The following is a 24,255-nucleotide window of genomic DNA, read 5'->3' as shown; positions in this document are numbered from 1 at the left end:
TTCACTTCTTCAGTTTTGCACTCTGGCCATTCCTGACAATGTCTTCCTAGAGCGGGTGAAATGGCTGTGTTGAATAGATGATCGAGGTTTTGGGGGTTTTCCTCCCATTCTTTTGTTTCTTTCAGGTCTTGTAGTCGGCATACTAGCTGGATTGTGTCTTCTGCTTGCCTCATCCATGATCTTCCTCGTCCTGGATGGCTGCCTTTTTGTTCCTTGACTGTATCATTCAGTGGGTTTTGAGGGTTTTCTAATGCTCTGAAGTAGGTCTTAACCTGTTCTAACTTGTTTCTGGCCTGCATTAAAGGAAGGTCAACCAGGTTTCACATGGTTTCCGTAGGTGTGCCTTTTGTTGTTCCAAGGATCAACCTCATAGCTTCATTTTGAACTCTTTCTAATTTTAGGAGACTGCTTTGAGACAGTGTTGTTAGCCTGAGTCTGTAGCTGATCACACTGAGAACGAGTGATTGATATAGCAGGAAGAGGTGGCGTTGTTCAATACCTTTAGTTGCCATTGCCTTTAAGACTGAAAGACCCTTTTTGCATTCGAGAACAGTATTTTCCGTATGTTTTCTGAAGGTCCTGTCAAACTGTATTCCTAGGTAGCATAGGCATTCGGTTTTCTCAATCTTGATTCCGTCGAATGACAGGTGGTGGTGATTTGCTCGTGGTTTTGTTCTTGAGGGTGCACATCAACATTTGGGCTTTCGCTGGATTGATGGAAGATCCTTTGTCCTTGCACCATTGAGCGATATTGTTCAGTTGTTTCTGGATGACTTTAGTTCTTTCTTGAGCATCTTTCGAAGTTTTAAAGACCAGGCCATCATCCGCAAGAGTATGGATCCAAGCTATTCTGTTGTTGTTTAAGTCTGCAAGGCCTTTCGTGTAGACATTGTAGAGGATAGGAGAGAGCAGAGACCCTTGTGGCATTCCCATGGAAAGTTAAGAAGGTGCAGACATCCAGTCTCCGAGGCGTAGGACAACAGTTCTTTCCTGAAGCGCTGCTGCTATCCATCTTGTCGGTGTCAAACTTACTCCATACATTAGTAGCAGCTCGATGAGGTGCGCAAACTGGACTTTATTGTAAGCTTTTTCAAGGTTGATTGCTTCTGCAAGTGTTTCTTCTTTTCTTTGAAATCCTTTGTACACCTCATACGCAAAAGCAGCCACATTTTCCCATGTAGACTTACCTGTTCTGTAACCACCTTGATTTGAAGGGAGAATGTGCCCGTGTTCAAGATCCCTTGCATGTTTTCCTGGCTATTATGCGTTCCATGATCTTTCCAGCAATGTTTTGCATGGTTAGGATTCGGTAGCCGCTAGTGTCAGTGATAAAGCACAGCTCTGCAAAATGTTCCACCAGAATTTGAATTGGAAGTAAAATAATGATTTAATCTGAGTAGTAATCCCAAAAGAATCTTCTGCGATTGAAATGCCAGCACACAAAATGTCATGCATTTAATATGGATTCCTGATTTTTGAAAACTTTAGGCATTTGATGTTTTAACATTTTTAATTATTCATCATCCCTCGGTCAGATACATCAGTATCATTCATCAGCCCTCAGTCAGATACATCGGTATCATTCATCAGCCCTCATATACATCAGTATCATTCATTCATCAGCCCTCAAGCAGGTATATATCTGTATCATTCATCAGCTCTCAGTCAGATACGTCAGTATCATTCATCAACACTCAGGCAGATCTCTCTCTGTCTCTGTCTCTGTCTCTCTCTCTCTCTCTGTGAATTCATCAAGGAATCTCCCCCCAAAGTCCATATCCCAATTCCAATAATTGACTTGTTCAAATCCAGCCTGGTCTGCTCAGGTGCCACCCTATGGAACTCACTCCCAGAAACAATTAAACAACTCCCAAAAACAATTAAACACCATTGCCCAACCACCTTAAAAAAACATTGCCTGTCCCACCTTATGCCATAATGTGTAATGTAAATCGTTCATTTAAATGACACTGTTTGTCAAATGTGTATGGTTGACTGAGGACCTCCCTCACCCTCCATCCCCCACTCTGGTCTGTAGTGCGCTGTGTGTTGTGTGTGTGTTTCTTTCATTTTGTTCATTTTTTCCTATGCATTTTACTAACAACATGCTTGTGCCTGTATGCTGTGTGTGTGTGTGTGTGTGTGTGTGTGTAGTCATTGTTTTTTTGTTGTTGTTGATGTTGTTGTCAATGATTAAAAAAAAAAATTCTCCTCTGTTATGTATCTCTACATGCTTTCATTTTATTCAGTATTGTGTAGTGTAGACCCTATTCATGGCAGGGACTAGATGTAAAAAAGCACACCAGTACTTATATATTATCCTCGAAATAAAGAATTTTGTCTTGTCTCTGTCTCTGTCTGTCTCTCTCTCTCTCTGTCTCTCTCTCTCTCTCTCTCTCTCTCTCTCTCTCTCTCCCTCTCTCACTCTCTCTCTCTCTCTCTCTCTCTCTCTCTCTCTCTCTCTCTATATATATATATATATATATATATATATATATCATATCAAAATTATCAGTATCCTTCATCAACACTCAGTTAGATGTATCAGCATCCTTCATCAACACTCAGGCAAATGTGTCAGTATCCTTCATCAACACTCAGGCAGATATATCAGTCTCATTCATCAACACTCAGGCAGATATGTCAATATCCTTCATCAACACTCAGTCATATATCAGTATCCTTCATCAACACTCAGTCACATATATCAGTATCCTTCATCAACACTCAGGCAAATATATCAGTATCCTTCATCAACACTCAGGCACATATATCAGTATCCTTCATCAACACTCAGGCAAATATATCAGTCTCATTCATCAACACTCAGGCAGCTGTATCAGTATCCTTGTCTGTTTTGATAACTTTTCAAGAGTTAGGTGATTGGTTGCACCGAAGCAGTATCCACACACATGACTGAAGGCAAGCTGTTACATGCATTAGCTGTTTGGCTCACACAGTTACAGTAACCTTCTCTCCAGCTGTTGAGTTGGGTTTGTAATATATTTTTTTTACTCTTGTGTTTATGAACAAGCGAGTTTAGGTGTAATTGTCACACTGCTTTGTTTGGTCTTTCTGTAGGTGATTGTGTACTGTGTGTGTGTGTGTGTGTGTGTGTGTGTGTGTGTCTGCTGGTAAAAGAACCCATGGCAAGACTTGGCAAAACTTCAGGAAAATCCACTCTGACAAAGTAATAACATGCGTGAGTGTGCGCACATGACTGAAATGTGACTGAAGGACACAGAAAAGAAAGAAGAGCCCCAAGTGGCATGTGAAATGTAAATGACACAGTACTGTTAGTAAAGCACATTGAGTTTGGTCTGTAAAATGTAAATGACACAGTACTGTTAGTAAAGCACATTGAGTTTGGTCTGTAAAATGTAAATGACACAGTACTGTTAGTAAAGCACATTGAGTTTGGTCTGTAAAATGTAAATGACACAGTACTGTTAGTAAAGCACATTGAGTTTGGTCTCTGACTGAAGGTAGGCATGACTTATAGACCCGTATCATTGATGATTATATAATTATTCATGTAAATATAATTTCAGTCATATTGATTACTATAATAGTATTAGGTATCAGTGATAATTATGATGATTCATATGAAAACGTTACTGATAATATTCTGATAATAATTGATATAATAATGTTATTGATAATATTCTGATAATAATTGATATAATAATGATGATAATGTGAAACAACATCACTTTGTGTCTGCAGGGTGCCGCTATGGCTGTATCTGCCACCTGTGCCTGCCGTCAGCAGAGAGCGATGAAACGGATCAAACGCAGACGCCTGTTCCATCACGCCGTACCTGTGACAAGGAATACTGCCGCCTGGGCTGCATCTGCGACAGTCTAGAGAAGTCTGGCACCAGCATGTCGCACACGCAGCCCGCCCTTCAGGATGCAGGGTCTGTGTTGCAGAGTGGGTCCTTGGCTGCTGGCTGCACCAAGCCAGGCTGTGTGGAGAAGTGTGTGTGTCTGCCTTCAGTGAAAGGTTGGTGAGGGAAGGGGGTGGTTGTTGTGTGGTATAATAGTATGATTTGGTGGTTTGCTTTGCTTGTGTGTGTGTGTGTAATGTGTGTGAGAGTGTGTTTGGTTTGTGTGTGAGTGCGGTTGTGTGCATGTATGTGCTTATGTGACATGCTGTCTTCTTTATTTTGGACATCTTTATTATATTTAACGTAGATTTGGAACATTAACAAATAAGCCAGGCAACAGAGAGTTCTCTAAACACAGGTTCATCTACAAAAATAATTTTAAACTTAAAGAAAAATTAATAGTAAAATGAATCATTTAATGGCAGAAATTTGACAAGTCTAATTTGAATTCTTACATATATCTATGCATACACCTGTGATTGTATAGAGTTGGGCATACATTTTCTTTGACGTTCCTTTTGTAAACATATGGAACCAAATAAGCGATTGCTTCAAGCCCGCTGCCCCCACTCCTATAACTTCCTCTTTGGGGGACTGGAGGGGGCCAGTCTCCTGTGTTTGTCTCTCTCACTTTTTTTGTGTTCAGGGGGTTGGTGGATTAACAAGAAACCCAAATCAGTGTTGTTGTGCCTGTTGTGCTCCCCTCCTCCAGGTCAAAGCAGACCGGGGGAAAAGAACCCCCAGCCCCTGACCAGCATCAAACAGGACACTCCCCCTGCACACCACCACCACCACACGGTGAAAGGCGGCAGCGGCAGTGGGGGTGACGGCTGTGACCAGGCCTTGGAGAGCAGCGGCGACGAACTGCCTACCCTGGAGAAGACAGCGCCCCGGCGCCAGCGGTCAACAGACCGCTACTCCAACCTGCCGCGGCGCCAGACTTCATACCGCATCGCCAAGAACCTGGACGCCGTCAGTCGCAAGGCAATGATGATGTGGGAGATGAGCGAGGTGTACTCGGAGCAGACCACCAACCGCAGGAAGAAGGTGAGTTAGGGGATGCGGGGGGCCGGGTGGGGGGGAGGCGGTGGAGATAGGGGTTGGGACTGATTCGTCTGGTTCTGAAAAACATTTTGTTTCAAGAAACAAGACAAAATACAGTGTCCAGTTTAGTCTTGAAAGAAAAGAAAGAAAGCAGCAACAAGCCTAAGCTTATGCAGTTGTGCTCGGTCATGTGACACAAACAGTCAGTAAATACAGTGGCGAAAGATACACACATTTCCTCTGTCTGTCTTTCCTGTCTTTTGCAGATTTCTGAGTGTCATTTTGTCATGTCCTTGTGGCAGAATGAGTTAGGCATTGGGACTTGTGATCCACTGTTGACCAGTGATCAGAGTTTGAGGCCTGGTGTTGTGTCCATTGGAAAGGTGGTTGTACTGGTTTTTTCTCACTCCTTCCCAGTGGCTTTGGTAGGTGAAGGTTAAAACTGAAAGGAGAGGATTTCACCCGGCCTTCCTATGCTGAGCACCAGACACAGTGGATATATCGGGTGTCCTCCAAAAAAGTGAACCGCTTTTTGACAAGTATTTTCTCAGTGACCGAGAAACCGAATTCATTGAAAATTTTCACACAGTAACCTTAAGGTATCATCAACAAGTCTGCAAAATATCTAAGTTCGGACGCAAATTATGTGAGTCAAATTCAAAACAGCATGTTGTCAAATTCAAAATGGCATGTCAAAAAATCCAGTTTTAATTACACATACTTAACCGTGACCCAACGAGTGCAGACTCCGGCAGGGGTCTGACATTCCTGTCCTGTGCAAACTACTATCCACCTATGCAGAGAAAACAAAAGTACTACGGCCGATAACCTCCCGGAAGTAGGTAACCTCCCCTTTGTCCTGCTGGCTAGCGCCCTCTTTTTCCGGCAGCCATTATGACTCTTGTTCCTGTGCTCTTCATACGGCTAAGTTTTTTTGTATTTTCTGTCTGTCTGTCGATTCTCTGGCGTAAAAAATCCAATATCAGAGCTGTGCAATGTGACCTTCATCATGTTCATGCCAGCTGCCAGGTGTTGGCATCTGTCAGTGTCAGTCTAAAAATAGCCTGTCTGGGTGTTAAGTCTATTGATTTTTTTAATTGTTGTCTGTATCCAAAATCATTTCTGTCTGAAGTTTCAGTTCGGAAGGATCAACCATGCCTTTGAGTGAAAGTGATAAGGTTACCATTGAAAACTGTTTCAAGGAGAAAGGCTGGGGTGGAAGAAGGATCGTAAGGGAATTTCCAGGCAAGGGGTGTAGTCATGTCACTGTAAATCGAATTATCATTAAAATACACACTACAGGGTCAGTCGCACGTAAAATTGGCAGTGGGAGATCCAAGACTGCATGTTCGGAGGAGAACAAGGACTGTGTTGAGGAACTGATTCAATCCAAGGAGGAGAACCCAGGGACCCACAAATCTCTTAAAGAATTTTCAAGCGATTTACAAGTGAGTGAGTCTTCTGTGCAAAGAATGGCGAAAGAATGGGAGTTGAAGCCCTTCAAGAGGATACGGATATCAAGGAGGGACCAAGATGTTAAGAGGGAAAAGAAAAACTCGCTTCCATAATTTGAATGACCGCTGCTCGGCCACTGATGTGAAAAGGATCATTTTCACAGGCGAGAAAGATTTTACGTTAGAGATAGCTAAAAATATCTGCTTGGAAGAAATGGCTTCGTTTAGTCGTGGAGGAAGATGGAGGCCATATTGAGCATAAACTGAAATAAGTGAGTTTTCCCCTGATATTGGATTTTGACATGCTGTTTTGAATTTGACAGTACTCACATAATTTGCGTCCAAACTTTTAGATATTTTGCAGACTTGTTGATGATACCCTAAGGTTACTGTGTGAACGAATTCGGTTTCTTTGTCGCTGAGAAAATACTTGTCAAAAAGCGGTTCACTTTTTTTGGGACACACAATATATATGAATTCACTGCTCCGATGGCCTTGAAAGGCTGTGAGACCTGAAACCTTTCAACTAGCAGGTGGGCTAATTTGAGCTGGTTCAATTGAGAGATGTGAGAGGATTGGGCCCAGCCATCCTATGCGTTTGCTGTTGTTGTGGCTGCTACACTGATACTGCTGCGACTATCGCATATTGTTCAGGGTAAAAATGACGTATGCTTTTTTTCTTTCGTTTAAAAAAAAAAAAAAAATGTCTTCCTCACACCCCTTGACCCCCTGTGATATGAAAATTTCCAGCTCCTAACAGTATGATGGTACAATACAGTACAGTATGACACAATGCTGTGCAATGCAGTGCAATACAGTACAACACTACACAACACAACAAAACAGCCTAATGCAGTGCAGTGCAGTGTATTGCAATAAAACACAACACAGTACAACACAATGCAATGCAATACAGTGCTGTACAGTACAGTACAAAACAACACAAGACAATGCAAGACAGTATGGATATAACACAACACAACACAATGCAATGAAATGCAACACAATGCTGTACTGTACAGTAGAAAACAACACAGGACAAAGCAAGACAGTATGAATAAAACACAACACAACACAATGTAATGCAATACAATGCTGTACTGTACAGTACAAAACAACACAGGACAAAGCAAGACAGTATGAATAAAACAAACACAACACAACACAATGTAATGCAATACAATGCTGTACTGTACAGTACAAAACAACACAGGACAAAGCAAGACAGTATGGATATAACACAACACAATGCAATGCAACACAATGCTGTACAGTACAGTACAAAACAACACAGGACAAAGCAAGACAGTATGAATAAAACAAACACAACACAATGCAGTGCAATGCAACACAATGCTGTACTGTACAGTACAAAACAACACAGGACAAAGCAAGACAGTATGGATATAACACAACACAATGCAATGCAACACAATGCTGTACAGTACAGTACAAAACAACACAGGACAAAGCAAGACAGTATGGATATAACACAACACAATGCAATGCAACACAATGCTGTACTGTACAGTACAAAACAACACAGGACAAAGCAAGACAGTATGGATATAACACAACACAATGCAATGCAACACAATGCTGTACAGTACAGTACAAAACAACACAGGACAAAGCAAGACAGTATGAATAAAACAAACACAACACAATGCAGTGCAATGCAACACAATGCTGTACAGTACAGTACAAAACAACACAGGACAAAGCAAGACAGTATGAATAAAACAAACACAACACAATGCAGTGCAATGCAACACAATGCTGTACTGTACAGTACAAAACAACACAGGACAAAGCAAGACAGTATGGATATAACACAACACAATGCAATGCAACACAATGCTGTACTGTACAGTACAAAACAACACAGGACAAAGCAAGACAGTATGGATATAACACAACACAATGCAATGCAACACAATGCTGTACTGTACAGTACAAAACAACACAGGACAAAGCAAGACAGTATGGATATAACACAACACAATGCAATGCAACACAATGCTGTACTGTACAGTACAAAACAACACAGGACAAAGAAAGACAGTATGGATATAACACAACACAATGCAATGCAACACAATGCTGTACAGTACAGTACAAAACAACACAGGACAAAGCAAGACAGTATGAATAAAACAAACACAACACAATGCTGTACAGTACAGTACAAAACAACACAGGACAAAGCAAGACAGTATGGATATAACACAACACAATGCAATGCAACACAATGCTGTACAGTACAGTACAAAACAACACAGGACAAAGCAAGACAGTATGGATATAACACAACACAACACAATGCAATGCAACACAATGCTGTACTGTACAGTACAAAACAACACAGGACAAAGCAAGACAGTATGGATATAACACAACACAATGCAATGCAACACAATGCTGTACAGTACAGTACAAAACAACACAGGACAAAGAAAGACAGTGTGAATAAAACACAACACAACACAACAACATTTCTCTGTCCAGGTACCGGAATCGATCAGCCCGGCGGTGACCAGCTACTCATCCTCCGTGCCCCCCTCTACAGCAATCACATCATCATTGCCATCGCCACTGTCGTCGTCATTGTCAGCCGTCTTCACCACTACCTCCACCTCCACCCCACACAGCAGCACGATCACAGCCGCCATGTCAGTCAACACCTTGTCAACAGTCGTCACATCTCCATCGACACCCAGCACCGCCCCCCCTGCACTTCTGCAGCAGTCGCCCCCGATAAACACGGTGAAGACCTCCCTGCCTCAGGTATCGACAGCACCTCAGAGTTCTTCTTCAGCTTCCAGACCCATACAGGTGAGTTGACCACAGCAAACATGTAACCAATCACAGTATTGTGAAACTTTTTTTTTCTGCAGAATTGGAGCTGATTTGAATGAAAATGAAAATGAAACTGGTTTTAAGGAGAAAAAAGAAATGAATTTATACATACAAAAATTTTAAAAAGGAAAAAAATTGAGGGGAACTCTGCTCTTTGTTTTGAAGACACACGGCAGTTTACAGGGAGGCAGTGTGTCTGTGGAAGAGAGAAAAAGAAGACTGCTGTCAGTCACCCCAGTGTATTCAGCATCCTCATTTCAGCTGAGTTTAAAAGAAGGAAAGCTGGCCAAAATAGTTTGCCACTGTTGTAAAACAAAAAAAAAGACAACAAAAAGAGAGCAAGAGAGAGTGTGTGAATGCCAAGGAAATAAATAAAGGAGGAGAAAGCAGAAAAGGAATAAAGAGTAGAATGCAAGATGTTGGCTATGGTGAAAAACAACAATAGAGGAAAACGAAATATGTATGACACAACAGATTAATCCCTTCACTGCTGAACCATGATGAGCGCCGATTGGTGAACGCCTCAGGCGCCAGGCAGCGACTTGTACTGTAGAGTTACCAACCTCGCTCGTTCTTCTTTTCATGAGTCTACACAGGTTGGAAATGTTCACCACATGTTTCCAGAACATCTATTCTACGTTGACGCTTATCGTTGAATATTTCACTAATTTATTTAGCAGATTTCTCTGGTCGAAGCATGGACTTCAGGAAACAAACGAAAGGGTGTTTACAACACCACAGCGGCATAGCAAATGATTTTAGACGATAATTCGCCCACTGGAATGCCGATTACTGACAGGGACAGTGGAGAAGAATTTGCCAGACCAGTCGAGAAGGATAGACAAGTAACACAAAGACATTTAAAAATGTACAAAGACATTTGTGAAAGGAGTCATGCAACTTCCAGTTTTGCAACATACAGTGTGTGTGGTGGTGGTGTTTTCCCAAATGGAGTGCCTGGTGATACTGTGTGTGTGTGAGAGTGTGTGTGTGTGTGTGTGTATTCTTCTCATCTCTGCACATAGGTAGGTGCACATTTTATAACATTGTGTTATGTCTCTGTTTCCAGTTGTATTTCCCAGTCTGTGTGTTCATTTTTCACTTGAAATGGTGTATTTTTATGTTTAAAACAACCAAGAATATGTGAAAACTATTCAAAAATACATACATATTCATTTTCATCAACTGATTTCAAAATTCGGTCAATGTGTTCATACAAATAAACATGCTCAACATAAGTTGCAGTCTTTGCCCTTTAAAATGAGCTATGAATGAAGAAGATTCAATGAGTAAAAGCGAAGTTATCTCAGGTTAAAGTGGGTTGGTGGTGACACAGTTTTCCCTCTCCTGCACAGCTGGTTCAGACAGAAGTGTACTGCTGCTCATCTGGTTTGTACTGTCAGCTGGCTCTGCACCTCTGGTGATGAAAGGGTCAAAGTGCAGCCACTACTTTGTGTATGCTTTGAAGTTTCCAAATTGATTTTGCTGAACAAAAGTAATGCAGTCACATTAGCGGAAGATGAAGTCCAAAAAACATTGGTGACTGATACTCTGACCTGTCAGCTCAGTTTTATCACAGTGAGGTGACAGCCTTCACTAACAAGCATACTCGTCACCTACAGTCTTGGAGTGAAACAAAATTGTAGCGTTTCATACATTAAATTAGTTGGGGTTTTTTTTTGGTTTTTTTCTTTCTTTTTTTTCCATCTTATCTTTTTGTTCAGGTATTGAGCAGTGTTAGATAATCAGTGGCCATTGTACCTATGGTTGTAGAAAACTAGAGATGATTCTACAAATGTAGAAACATACATAACCTTTGGATCAATTGGTCAGTTGTAGTTCTGATGTTCCCCATGTTCCATGAACTTTACTGTTGTTATGGAATGTGAGTTCAGAATTGAAATGTCATCTTGTGTGTGTTAGTCTATGTTTAATAACTTTATGTTTTATGTTGTTTGTTTATTTGCTAGAAACACCATTGCAGATTAACGTATTGTACCTGTGTGTTTGTTAGAAATACTATTGCAGATTGTTACTGTATTGTACAGGTAATGCAAATGGCCATATGTGTTGCAAGATGACATTCTGCTATATTGCTGTGGCATGTAGATAGGCATGATCATTGTGGGGATGATGTTATTGATGTGGCATGTAGATTGGAATGATCATTGTGGGGATGATGTTATTGATGTGGCATGTAGATTGGAATGATCATTGTGGGGATGATGTTATTGATGTGGCATGTAGATAGGCATGATCATTGTGGGGATGATGTTATTGATGTGGCATGTAGATAGGAATGATCATTGTGGGGATGATGTTATTGATGTGGCATGTAGATAGGAATGATCATTGTGGGGATGATGTTATTGATGTGGCATGTAGATAGGAATGATCATTGTGGGGATGATGTTATTGATGTGGCATGTAGATTGGAATGATCATTGTGGGGATGATGTTATTGATGTGGCATGTAGATTGGAATGGTCATTGTGGGGATGATGTTATTGATGTGGCATGTAGATTGGAATGATCATTGTGGGGATGATGTTATTGATGTGGCATGCAGATAGGCATGATCATTGTGGGGATGATGTTCATTGGAATGATCATTGTGGGGATGATGTTATTGATGTGGCATGTAGATTGGAATGATCATTGTGGGGATGATGTTCATTGGAATGATCATTGTGGGGATGATGTTCATTGGAATGATCATTGTGGGGATGATGTTCATTGGAATGATCATTGTGGGGATGATGTTCATTGGAATGATCATTGTGGGGATGATGTTCAAGAGAAATACAACCTTCTGTGCAAGGGTTAAAAAGTCAATTGTTTTCTGTGTCCAGGACATGTCCCCGGTGGTGGTCAGTGACGACGAAGGGAAGCCTGACGTCCAGACCAAGGAACCGGGCACAGGGTGTGCACAGCAGCCACGAAGGTACTGAGCATCAGACAGCCAGTGTGTTGTGTTGCTCTTTGTCCTGTGCTTTGTATTGTATCCTTTGTCACAACACAGTTTTTTAGGTGTGAAGTTTGGGTGACTGCTCTTTTCTGGAGAGAGGGCATCGTGCCACAGTGCAGCGCCTTCCTGGTTTTTTTGGGGTTTTTTTTTTTTCTTTTTTCTTTTTTTCTGTCTGCAAGTGTGATTGTTTTGTTTTACTTATCAAAGTGTTGTTTGTTTTTTTTCAGAATTTTGCCAAGGACATTCTTTTCATTGGTGTGGTTTATTTTACATTGTGCTAAATGTATGGGGCCTCATAGACAAAGATAGAAAAATGAAACATCAACCATATTTTTTTTGTTATCGTGAACAACTGGCCCTGTGTTGCAGAGTGCGCAGAAAGAAGAAGGTGAGCAGCGGTGTGGATGGGGAGGGGGAGGACACGACAGGGGGCAAAGCAAAGGTGTCTGGCTCCTCTCCCATCTCCCTGTGCTCATCCAGCCCAGAGTTTCCCACAGACACCACCACCACCACCACCACCCGGCCCCCACCCCCATCCCCGCCCCGACAGTGGCACTCCACCCTCATCTGCCTGCGCGCCAACAACCCCACACCTGTGTCCGTCTCTGATGATGTGATGGAGGAGGATGAGATTAAGCTGGTGGAGATGATCTTCAACTGCCCCTGGGACCGCTGCAAGGAGCAGATTCTCAAGGCCATCACCAGCAACGTCAAACGAGGGATGTACCCAGAACCCCGCGTGCAGGTCATTGGGGACTTCCGTGTGGAGATCCTGCCCAAGGCGGCCCGGCCCAGCGCCATTCCCCAGGAGCTGAGGAGCAAGCTGCCCAAGTTCATGTTCCCCGTCAGGGTGAGGGTCACTGAGGTGTCTCAGCAACAACTCCTCCCCAGGGCCAAGGATCATGGGGAGGGGCTCAAGTCAGTAACCCTGGAAGGTTCCAAACTGGCTGTGCCTGCGGCGCCCAGTGGGAGTATAGCCGGTGATGGAGAGCCTGGCATGGTGGGGGTGGGGAGGGGCGGTGCTGAGGTGCTGAAGCTCCCCCAGAGCTCGGTCACCTCCAGGCTGATGCCCACTGCCACCGCCTCCTCCCTCCCCCTCCCCCCTCTGGGTCTTGTGCCGGTGTCAGTGCAGGGAGTGGTGCCCAGATCGGCTGCACTGCAGCTGGGGGGGTCGCCTTCCCTCACCACCCCCCTGCTGTCCTCAGCCCCTCAGGGGGGCCCTGGGGTGGGGTCGGACGGACCCTCGGGGACCATGGGGATCTCTGGGTTGAGTCGCCTGCAGATCACTCACAACACATCAGCCAGCCACGTGGCGTCCCCCAGTCTGGCCCTGCAGCAGCACTTCAAGATCCAGAAGAAAGAGTTGTGCAGTCCGGACGAGGTCACTCCGGCAGGGGAGAAGAAGAAGAAGAGAAAGAAGAAGAAGAAGAAGGCGCTGGGTGACGACAGCCTGGTCCCTGACCTGAGCAACCTGAGTGTGTCCCCCCGCAAGGCCCCGACGTCCACCCCCACCACCCTCCTCACCTCCACCCCCACCCCTACCCCGCTGGCTGCCTCCACCCCCACCGTGCGCCTGGCTCGGCCCCGGAGCTCTGCCAAAGACCCAGGGGTGTCCCCGGTGCGCCCCACCCAGATGACCCCCCCAGCCTTCCCCCTACCCCCCACCCCTCCCCAACCCATTGGCCGCCTCCTGCGCCCCTTAAGCACAGCGCTTCGCCCCCAGATGTTGGGCTTCCCATCCCTGCCGGCCCACCTGAGCAACGTCAAGTTCCTGCAGCTGCCAGGCCAGAACAACCTGCTGCAGATCGTGCCGGCCAGTGCCCTGGGCCTCAAGCACCTGGACAACAAGAATGTGCCCAACTTCGTAGCCGTGCCCGTGTCCCTCACCTCCATCGCCCAGCAGAACCTGGCTGCTGCTGCTGGCAAGAAGCTGGTCAAGGCTCAGGAGGAGCCTCCCCACCCCAAGTCCCCGGCCTCCGCCACACCTCAGGGTGGGAGTCACCTGTCCACGCCAGCAGGGAGCATGTCTTCATCAGAGAAGAAGGCAGCGTGTGGGGGTGGTGGTGGTGACAGCAAAAGTCCGGGTGTGTCAGGCAGCGCTGTGGCAGGGGACAGCAGCCAGGAGGTCCCCCCGGTGAAGAAGAAGAAGAAGCGGAAGAAGAAGAAGCCTTTGGAGGGTGACGAGCCAGACGGAGAGGGGAGGAGGGCGAAGAAATCGTCATCATCATCGGGCCCGTTTGTGGCCGCCCCTCTCCTGGTGGCGGGATCCCCAACCCCTGTGATGAGCAGTGTGGGGTCCTTCCCTGTGCACAGCATGACCAACGTGCACAGTATGACCAGCACACATGGCGTGACTGATACACATGGTGTGATCAACACACACAGCGTGACCAACACACACGGCGTGACCAGCACACATGGCATGACAGATACACATGGTGTGACCAACACGCACAGCGTGACCAACACACACGGCGTGACTGATACACACGGTGTGACCAACACGCACAGCATGACCACCGCATACAGTGTGACCAGCACGCTTGGTGTGACCAACACACACGGTATGACAAACACACACGGTGTGAACGGTGTGAACAACACGCACAGCAGCACAACCGACACACACAGCACGCCCCTCAGCGCCCCCTGTTCTTCCCCTCCCTCCAGTACGGGTCCCCTGCTGTCCCTGCCGGCTCAGGGCTTCACCAAGACACTGTGTGCCCACCACCACTCCTTGCCACTGACCGTGCCCCCTCCACAGCACGGCGCCACCCACCCACAGCCTCTGACCTTGACCTTGGCTGACTCTCACTTTGCTGCAGCCCCCCTCGACTCTGTTGCACCGGCAGGGGGGGTGAGCACCATGTCTTTGTCCCATGGTGGGGGGGGAGAGGGTGCGTCAAACAGTAAGCCTGCATCGGGCATCAGTGTTAGTGGTGTGGATAGTCCGGCACAGCGTGCGGCCGCCACCACCACCACCACAACCTCCTCCTCCTCCTTCCTTGCGCCCAGTCCGCTGAGCGGTGCGAGTGTGGATGGGATGGTGAGGTCCTCGCCTCTTGCAGACCGCTTGCCACCGGCCCCCTCTGTGCTGTTCCCGTTCCCATGGGGGGAGGAAGGTCAGACGACCGGGGGGTCAGACGACGACAGCAAGGGGTCGTGGCTGGAGCATGTGGAGTTGTCGTCTTCGGAGGTAACTTATTGCCAGCATTGATTGTGTTTGTCATGAGTTACGTCACTGTTTTGTTCAGTTGGTGTCATTGTTTTCATCCTGAGTTGTGTCACTGTTGTGTTCAGTTGGTGTCATTGTTTTCATCATGTTGTGTCACTGTTGTGGTCAGTTTGTGTCATGGTTTTCATCCTGAGTTGTGTCACTTGTGTTCAGTTTGTGTCATGGTTTTCATCCTGAGTTGTGTCACTGTTGTGTTCAGTTTGTGTCATGGTTTTCATCCTGAGTTGTGTCACTGTTGTGTTCAGTTTGTGTCATGGTTTTCATCCTGAGTTGTGTCACTTGTGTTCAGTTTGTGTCATGGTTTTCATCCTGAGTTGTGTCACTGTTGCGCTCAGTTAGTGTCATTGTTTTCATCCTGAGTTGTGTCACTGTTGTGTTCAGTTTGTGTCATGGTTTTCATCATGAGTTGTGTCACTGTTGACTGTTGTGTTCAGTTTGTGTCATGGTTTTCATCCTGAGTTGTGTCACTGTTGTGTTCAGTTTGTGTCATGGTTTTTATCCTGAGTTATGTCACTGTTGTGTTCAGTTTGTGTCATGGTTTTCATCCTGAGTAATGCCACTGTTGTGCTCAGTTTGTGTCATGGTTTTCATCCTGAGTTGTGTCACTGTTGTGTTCAGTTTGTGTCATGGTTTTCATCCTGAGTAATGCCACTGTTGTGCTCAGTTTGTGTCATGGTTTTCATCCTGAGTTGTGTCACTGTTGTGTTCAGTTTGTGTCATGGTTTTCATCCTGAGTTGTGTCACTGTTGCGCTCAGTTAGTGTCATTGTTTTCATCCTGAGTTGTGTCACTGTTGTGTTCAGTTTGTGTCATGGTTTTTATCCTGAGTTATGTCACTGTTGTGTTCAGTTTGTGTCATGGTTTTCATCCTGAGTTGTGTCACTGTTGTGCTCAGTTAGTGTCATTGTTTTCATCATGATTTATGTCACTGTTGTGGTCAGTTTTTCTGATTGTTTTAATCATTGGTTGTCACTGTTGTGGTCAGTTTGTCTGATTTAGTGATTATTTTAATCATGAGTTGTGTCACTGTTGTGTTTGGTTTATCTGATTATTTTTCATCCAGAGTTGTTTCACTGTTGCATTCAGTTTGTCTCATTGTTTTCATCCTTAGTTGTGTCACTGTTGTGCTCTGTTAGTGTCATTGTTTTCATCATGATTTATGTCACTGTTGTGTTCAGCTTGTCTGATTGTTTCATCAGGTGTGTTGTGTCACTGTTGTGTTCAGCTTGTCTGATTGTTTTCATCAGGTGTGTTGTGTCACTGTTGTGTTCAGCTTGTCTGATTGTTTTCATCAGGTGTGTTGTGGCACTGTTGTGTTCAGCTTGTTTGATTGTTTTCATCAGGTGTGTTGTGTCACTGTTGTGTTCAGCTTGTTTGATTGTTTTCATCAGGTGTGTTGTGTCACTGCTGTGTTCAGCTTGTCTGATTGTTTTCTTCAGGTGTGTTGTGTCACTGTTGTGTTCAGCTTGTTTGATTGTTTTCATCAGGTGTGTTGTGTCACTGTTGTGTTCAGCTTGTCTGATTGTTTTCATCAGGTGTGTTGTGTCACTGTTGTGTTCAGCTTGTCTGATTGTTTTCATCAGGTGTGTTGTGTCACTGTTGTGTTCAGCTTGTCTGATTGTTTTCTTCAGGTGTGTTGTGTCACTGTTGTGTTCAGCTTGTTTGATTGTTTTCATCAGGTGTGTTGTGTCACTGTTGTGTTCAGCTTGTCTGATTGTTTTCATCAGGTGTGTTGTGTCACTGTTGTGTTCAGCTTGTCTGATTGTTTTCATCAGGTGTGTTGTGTCACTGTTGTGTTCAGCTTGTCTGATTGTTTTCATCAGGTGTGTTGTGTCACTGTTATGTTCAGCTTGTCTGATTGTTTTCTTCAGGTGTGTTGTGGCACTGTTGTGTTCAGCTTGTTTGATTGTTTTCATCAGGTGTGTTGTGTCACTGTTGTGTTCAGCTTGTCTGATTGTTTTCATCAGGTGTGTTGTGGCACTGTTGTGTTCAGCTTGTCTGATTGTTTTCATCCTTAGTTGTGTCACTGCTGTGTTCAGCTTGTCTGATTGTTTTCATTCTGAGTTGTGTCACAAATGTGTTATGTTCAGTTCGTCTCACTTGACAGTTTGTCAAAATAATCACAACATTTTTCAGGTGAAATATTGGGCTTACCAGCTTCATTGCGTTTTTATCACTTGAATGATTTATTATTTTCCAGTAGCCGCAAGGCTCAGATGATTTCATTGACTGAATTTTCTGTCACAGTTTCACCGTATTGTGTTATGCTGGATGGCACTGCCAGCTGTCACAGTTTCACCGTATTGTGTTATGCTGGATGGCACTGCCAGCTGTCACAGTTTCACCGTATTGTGTTATGCTGGATGGCACTGCCAGCTGTCACAGTTTCACCGTATTGTGTTATGCTGGATGGCACTGCCAGCTGTCACAGTTTCACCGTATTGTGTTATGCAGGATGGCACTGCCAGCTGTCACAAATTCACCATATTGTGTTATGCTGGATGGCACTGCCAGCTGTCACAGTTTCACTGTATTGTGTTATGCTGGATGGCACTGCCAGCTGTCACAGTTTCACCGTATTGTGTTATGCTGGATGGCACTGCCAGCTGTCACAATTTCACTGTATTGTGTTATGCTGGATGGCACTGCCAGCTGTCACAAATTCACTGTATTGTGTTATGCTGGATGGCACTGCCAGCTGTCACAGTTTCACCGTATTGTGTTATGCTGGATGGCACTGCCAGCTGTCACAGTTTCACCGTATTGTGTTATGCTGGATGGCACTGCCAGCTGTCACAGTTTCACCGTATTGTGTTATGCTGGATGGCACTGCCAGCTGTCACAAATTCACCGTATTGTGTTACGCTGGATGGTACTGCCAGCTGTCACAGTTTCACCGTATTGTGTTATGCTGGATGGCACTGCCAGCTGTCACAATTTCACAGTATTGTGTTATGCTGGATGGCACTGCCAGCTGTCACAATTTTGCCGTATATTGTTATGCTGGATGGCACTTTGTTCTGACGTTACTCCAACATCAGAATTGTTCTGACATGTTCATTTTTGAGCTGGTCACATGCTTTCCTGTTGTAGCATTACCCAGACGCTCTAGACCTATCAATCATGACTGTGGCCTCATGTGATGATGCTCAGCTAATCGTGTGCATGCATCTAGCTGGGAAACTCTCAGTGGATCCGCTATTTACAGTGGAGGAGCAGTTGATTTCAGAGGGAAAAAAAAATTTTCAGCAGGAAAAAGAAATTGGATGAGTATGTTTTGTTTTCATCCAGTCTGTTTCGAGTCCATTTCTGTGAATTGTTGTTTTAACTTTCATGACAGGCCCCCCAAAACTTTTAAAATTCACTAATTTTGTTATCGTTGCCCCCCTGCGCCCACCCAGGGGCCTAAGGCAGCACCTGGACCCCAGCCAATTTTCAGAGGAAACTCAGTAGACAGTTCCCTAGCCTGATACATGTTAACATGGAAACAGCATTGAGTTTCCAGTCAGCTTAATCGTTTGCCCGAACAAGAGAGAACATGGCTGAATCAAGTTGCGTCTCAGTCAAACAGCGTCTGTGCCTGGTGGATTAAGCCATGGAGTGCAAGGAAGGAAGAAGCTGATGTGGCTCAGAGTCTGAGTGTTGCTACCAAATTCAAAATGTTCCTAACTAAATTTCCTGATTGTTCCTACTAACACTTTACAGGGGTTGGCATCTCTGTATATGCACAAAGATTTCTTTCATACTTCTTTTTTTAGATGTAGATTTACTTGTTCTTTTCTCTTTTTTTTATGTAGATATGCACATGACAGAGATTTTTTTTTCTTTAATGTAGATTTTCTCGGTAGAATATAAGATATAATTCTGTACCACCCAAGTTTGTCAAGCACCTGGTCACCCAAAGGAGAAAGTGGTGGTGACTTTGTCCTCGTTCATCCCAGGTGACAGCAACTTTCTCCTCCCCACGTCCGCACCACAGCCTTGTGGTGTCTGGCTGGGGCAGAGGAACACTGTCTGTCAGTTAGGATCACATTCATTTGGTCTCAAACTTGTTTCAAGTCTCTTTGTGTCAGAGCCTAAATATATATATTTACAAGATGTCCTGGTTTATATAGTGGTGCTGTTGTTTAGTTAATGTTAACTTAATTTTGTTCACTTTGTTCAATAATGACATGATATGATAGCATCTTGTGCAAGACATTGTGACCAATACACCAGTGACTTGATTTCGACAATTATTGTTTAGGGTTTCTGATACTGTGTGCTAAAGCATAAATGATTGTCCACGATACTTCTGAAATGGAAAGGGCACATTACATGAACATTGAGCGAGTACAAGTCCCTTGAAGCTAAACATTCTTTAAAACCTCAGAACAAACGCACAGAATTGAAAAGAATCGTTCATCAGAGCTTCAGTCAGACGCCAGTAGGATCTTCTGCTACAAAGAATAGTTGTATCCCTTGATTACTTTTTGGCCCAGAAAATTGATTTGTGTTAAATGTGCAGCAGTAGAGTGACCCTCTGAAGACAGTCTTGGACTCCAAAAGTTATGGTAAAAGAGGCCCGCCCTGGCACCCACAAGATATGAATGTCAGTTATTGGTACTACTACTAGTAGTAGCAGTACTGGTAGTAACATTTTTAACAAGTCCTGCTTGACCAAGTTTTATTATACATAATGGATTACCAAGTGCATGGAAGCAAGAATTAAGCAGGAAAGCATCATCCAGGTTTTGATTGCTGTAGATCATCGGGGGGAAAAGTGGGTGGGTTTTTATTTCAGTCTGTTTTTGTTTATGGTGGTGGTGGTGATGGTGGTGGTAGTTGTGTCTTGACCCTCTGACTGTAGAACCTGGCTGAAAGGAGATCAGCATGGTATCAGTTGTAGTCAGTTCTGCATTTCCTTGTGTCGGTGTACTGTTCAGGGATGTTGTTATCATCATCAGTTCTGCTGATGGAAGGTAATGTGATTCCAAGCAGAGAGAGAGACACAGAGAGAGAGAGAGAGACATCCTGACCTGGGAGAGAGAAAGAGAAAAACAAAAAGACATCCTGACCTGGGAGAGAGAGAAAAAACAAACAAAAAGACATCCTGACCTGGGAGAGAGAGAGAGAAAAACAAAAAGACATCCTGACCTGGGAGAGAGAGAGAGAAACAAAAAGACATCCTGACCTGGGAGAGAGAGAGAGAGAAACAAAAAGACATCCTGACCTGGGAGAGAGAGAGAGAGAAACAAAAAGACATCCTGACCTGGGAGAGAGAGAGAGAAACAAAAAGACATCCTGACCTGGGGGAGAGAGAGAGAGAGAGAGAGAGAGAAAGACATCCAGACCTGGGAGAGAGAGAGAGAAACAAAAAGACATCCTGACCTGGGAGAGAGAGAGAGAGAGAAACAAAAAGACATCCAGACCTGGGAGAGAGAGAGAGAGAGAAACAAAAAGACATCCTGACCTGGGAGAGAGAGAGAGAGAGAAACAAAAAGACATCCAGACCTGGGAGAGAGAGAGAGAGAGAGAGAAACAAAAAGACATCCTGACCTGGGAGAGAGAGAGAGAGAGAGAGAAACAAAAAGACATCCTGACCTGGGAGAGAGAGAGAGAGAGAGAGAGAGAGAGAAACAAAAAGACATCCTGACCTGGGAGAGAGAGAGACAAAAAGACATCCTGACCTGGGAGAGAGAGAGAGAGAGAAACAAAAAGACATCCTGACCTGGGAGAGAGAGAGACAAAAAGACATCCTGACCTGGGAGAGAGAGAGAGAGAGAGAGAAACAAAAAGACATCCTGACCTGGGAGAGAGAGACAAAAAGACATCCTGACCTGGGAGAGAGAGAGAGAGAGAGAGAGAGAAACAAAAAGACATCCTGACCTGGGAGAGAGAGAGACAAAAAGACATCCTGACCTGGGAGAGAGAGAGAGAGAGAGAGAGAGAAAAACAAAAAGACATCCTGACCTGGGAGAGAGAGAGAGAGAGAGAGAGAGAGAGAAACAAAAAGACATCCTGACCTGGGAGAGAGAGAGAGAAACAAAAAGACATCCTGACCTGGGAGAGAGAGAGAGAGAGAGAGAGAGAGAGAGAGAAACAAAAAGACATCCTGACCTGGGAGAGAGAGAGAGAAACAAAAAGACATCCTGACCTGGGAGAGAGAGAGAGACAAAAAGGCATCCTGACCTGGGAGAGAGAGAGAGAAACAAAAAGACATCCTGACCTGGGAGAGAGAGAGAGACAAAAAGACATCCTGACCTGGGAGAGAGAGAGAGAGAGAAACAAAAAGACATCCTGACCTGGGAGAGAGAGAAAAACAAAAACAAAAAGACATCCTGACATGCTGTGAATCAGTCTTGTCTCAGTGTGGTGACAGCCTTTCACTGATGAGCACATTACTCATTAGTTAGTCAGAAGCAGTTGATGAGCTAAGGCAATATGGGCTTTTTCAGAATTTTTTTGCTTACTCTTTTGACTCGTGTAGACAGTGTGAGTCTATGTAATAACCTGTTGTTAACTTGTGTGTGTGTGTATGTATGTGTATGTCTGTGTATCCATCATTAAGTTTAACACTGTCATTTTCTCTGGAAATGGTTCTTCTTCTTCTTCCATGTTCCCTGGCCACGCTAGATTTTCAGTCCGGTCAGGACAGCGAAGTCCGTGGTCCATCGCAGGGACCCCACCGGTCCCCACAGTTTCTCCTGGAGCTCCACAGGGCTGGGCCATGCCTGGCGTCTCAGAGCGTCGAAGGTGGGGCAGGACTGCAGGATATGGGAGGGGATCTGTGGGCCTGTGCCACAAGGGCACTGGTCAGTATGTGGTATCTTCAGATGGTAGAGATGGGAGAGGAGCTGACAGTGTCCTGTTCACAGTTTGAAGATTGTGACCTGTGCCGCTCTGTCCAGCTCATGGATGCCGTCTTTTTCATCTTCCTGCCTGATGCACAGATGGTGGCGCCATGCTTTCCTGAAGCTTTCTCTCGGTATGGTTTTTTGCCTCACTGTAGGACATGGGTGGGCTAGCTGCTCTAATTTGCTGCCTGCCTTGGATAGGTGGTCCGCCTCTTCATTGCCCCCAATGGGACCTACTGCAGCACCACAGCAGTTCTCTGTTTGAGGAGATTCAGTTCTTGCCTGATGTCTCTCAAGATCTGCTCTCCTCCTGGCGCCTGGAGACTCTGCAGGATAGACTTGCAGTCAGTCAGGAACACTGTTGGTGGGTAGTGTGTCTTCCTGGCTGAGAGTCTGGGCTGCGAGTAGCAGAGCACAGGCCTCAGCACAGAAGTTGGTGGACATGGTGCCTATAGCCACTGACTTGCTGATGGTTTTGCCATCCATATACACCATGGAAATGGTTCAAATTCTTTTTCTGCCAGTGCCAGATTTGAATTAAACACAGACATAGACTTGGGGGGGGGGGGGGGGGGGGGGGGAATCTTCACATTTATACCTGTAATTGTATTAGGCTGTATGTCTTCCCTTTTTTCCTGATTAAGTTGTATTAACAGATCATCAGTGGTTTATTTCGTTAAGTATCTGAATCCAAAAAATAACAGTTTATTGTTTGATTTGAAGACGACCTGACCGTGTTTGTCTTGTTCACATTTGACTAACTTCTTTCTTTTTTTTTCTTTTGTTGTTGTTACTGGATGAAGTGTTTATCACAAGTGAGTCTTGAAGGCCTTGCCTGCCATGTTTTATTCAGAATAGGATGTCAGTAACAGAAGCTGAATGACATAACTTAGCATGTCAGTGACAGAAGCTGAATGATCTAACTTACTACTTAGCTTATCAGTGACGGAAGCTGAATGATGTAACTCACCATGTCAGTGACGTAAGCTGAATGATGTAACTCACCATGTCAGTGACAGAAACTGAATGATGTAACTCACCATGTCAGTGACGTAAGCTGAATGATGTAACTCACCATGTCAGTGACAGAAACTGGATGATGTAACTCACCATGTCAGTGACAGAAACTGAATGATGTAACTCATCATATCAGTGACAGAAGCTGAATGACATAACTCACCATGTCAGTGACAGAAACTGAATGATGTAACTCACCATGTCAGTGACAGAAACTGGATGATGTAACTCACCATGTCAGTGACAAGCTGAATGATGTAATTCACCATGTCAGTGACAGAAACTGAATGACTAACTCACAATGTCAGTGACAGAAACTGAATGATGTAACTCACCATGTCAGTGACAGAAGCTGAATGACATAACTTAGCATGTCAGTGGTGCAGATGTTATTTTTGTTTGTTGCAGGAGGATGGTTTGGACGTGGGCGTGGAACCTCCAGCCCCTGAGGATCTGGTAGGCGTCCATGTGGTGCCATGTTCTGCTTGTCTGGTCCTGCCTGTTTCACTGTGACGATGACTGTTTCACTGTGACGGTGACTTTCACTTTGATGGTGACTGTTTCATTGTGACGATGACTGTTTCACTGTGACGGTGACTGTTTCATGTGACGATGACTTTCACTGTGATGGTGACTTTCACTGTGACAGTGGCTGTTTCACTTTGACGATGACTGTTTCACTTTGACGATGACTCTTTCACTGTGACAGTGACTGTTTCACTGCGACAGTGACTTTCACTTTGATGGTGACTGTTTCACTGTGACGATGACTGTTTCATTGTGACAATGACTTTCACTGTGACGGTGTCTGTTTCACTGTGACGGTGTCTGTGTGTCTGTTTCACTGTGACGATGACTGTTTCACTGTGACAGTGACTTTCACAGTGACGGTGTCTGATTCACTGTGACGGTGACTGTTTCACTGTGACGATGACTGTTTCACTATGATGGTAG

At 44.6% G+C, this 24,255-nt stretch overlaps 1 protein-coding gene across 1 annotated transcript in view; it reads left to right on the top strand.

The window, feature by feature from the left end:
• The window catches only part of LOC143284263 (uncharacterized), a 63,752-nt gene that overhangs the window by 27,354 nt on the left and 12,143 nt on the right, over nucleotides 1-24,255 (top strand). Inside the window, exons 3-8 of the mRNA XM_076590948.1 lie at nucleotides 3,727-4,005; nucleotides 4,602-4,936; nucleotides 8,896-9,222; nucleotides 12,099-12,190; nucleotides 12,584-15,410; nucleotides 23,710-23,757. Coding sequence (XP_076447063.1) covers nucleotides 3,727-4,005; nucleotides 4,602-4,936; nucleotides 8,896-9,222; nucleotides 12,099-12,190; nucleotides 12,584-15,410; nucleotides 23,710-23,757 — 3,908 coding nt within the window. The remainder of the gene's footprint in view (nucleotides 1-3,726; nucleotides 4,006-4,601; nucleotides 4,937-8,895; nucleotides 9,223-12,098; nucleotides 12,191-12,583; nucleotides 15,411-23,709; nucleotides 23,758-24,255) is intronic.

The sequence above is a fragment of the Babylonia areolata genome, chromosome 7, assembly GCF_041734735.1.
Source record: "Babylonia areolata isolate BAREFJ2019XMU chromosome 7, ASM4173473v1, whole genome shotgun sequence".
Lineage (NCBI taxonomy): Eukaryota > Metazoa > Mollusca > Gastropoda > Neogastropoda > Buccinidae > Babylonia > Babylonia areolata.
This window is presented reverse-complemented; position numbering and strand designations above follow the sequence as displayed.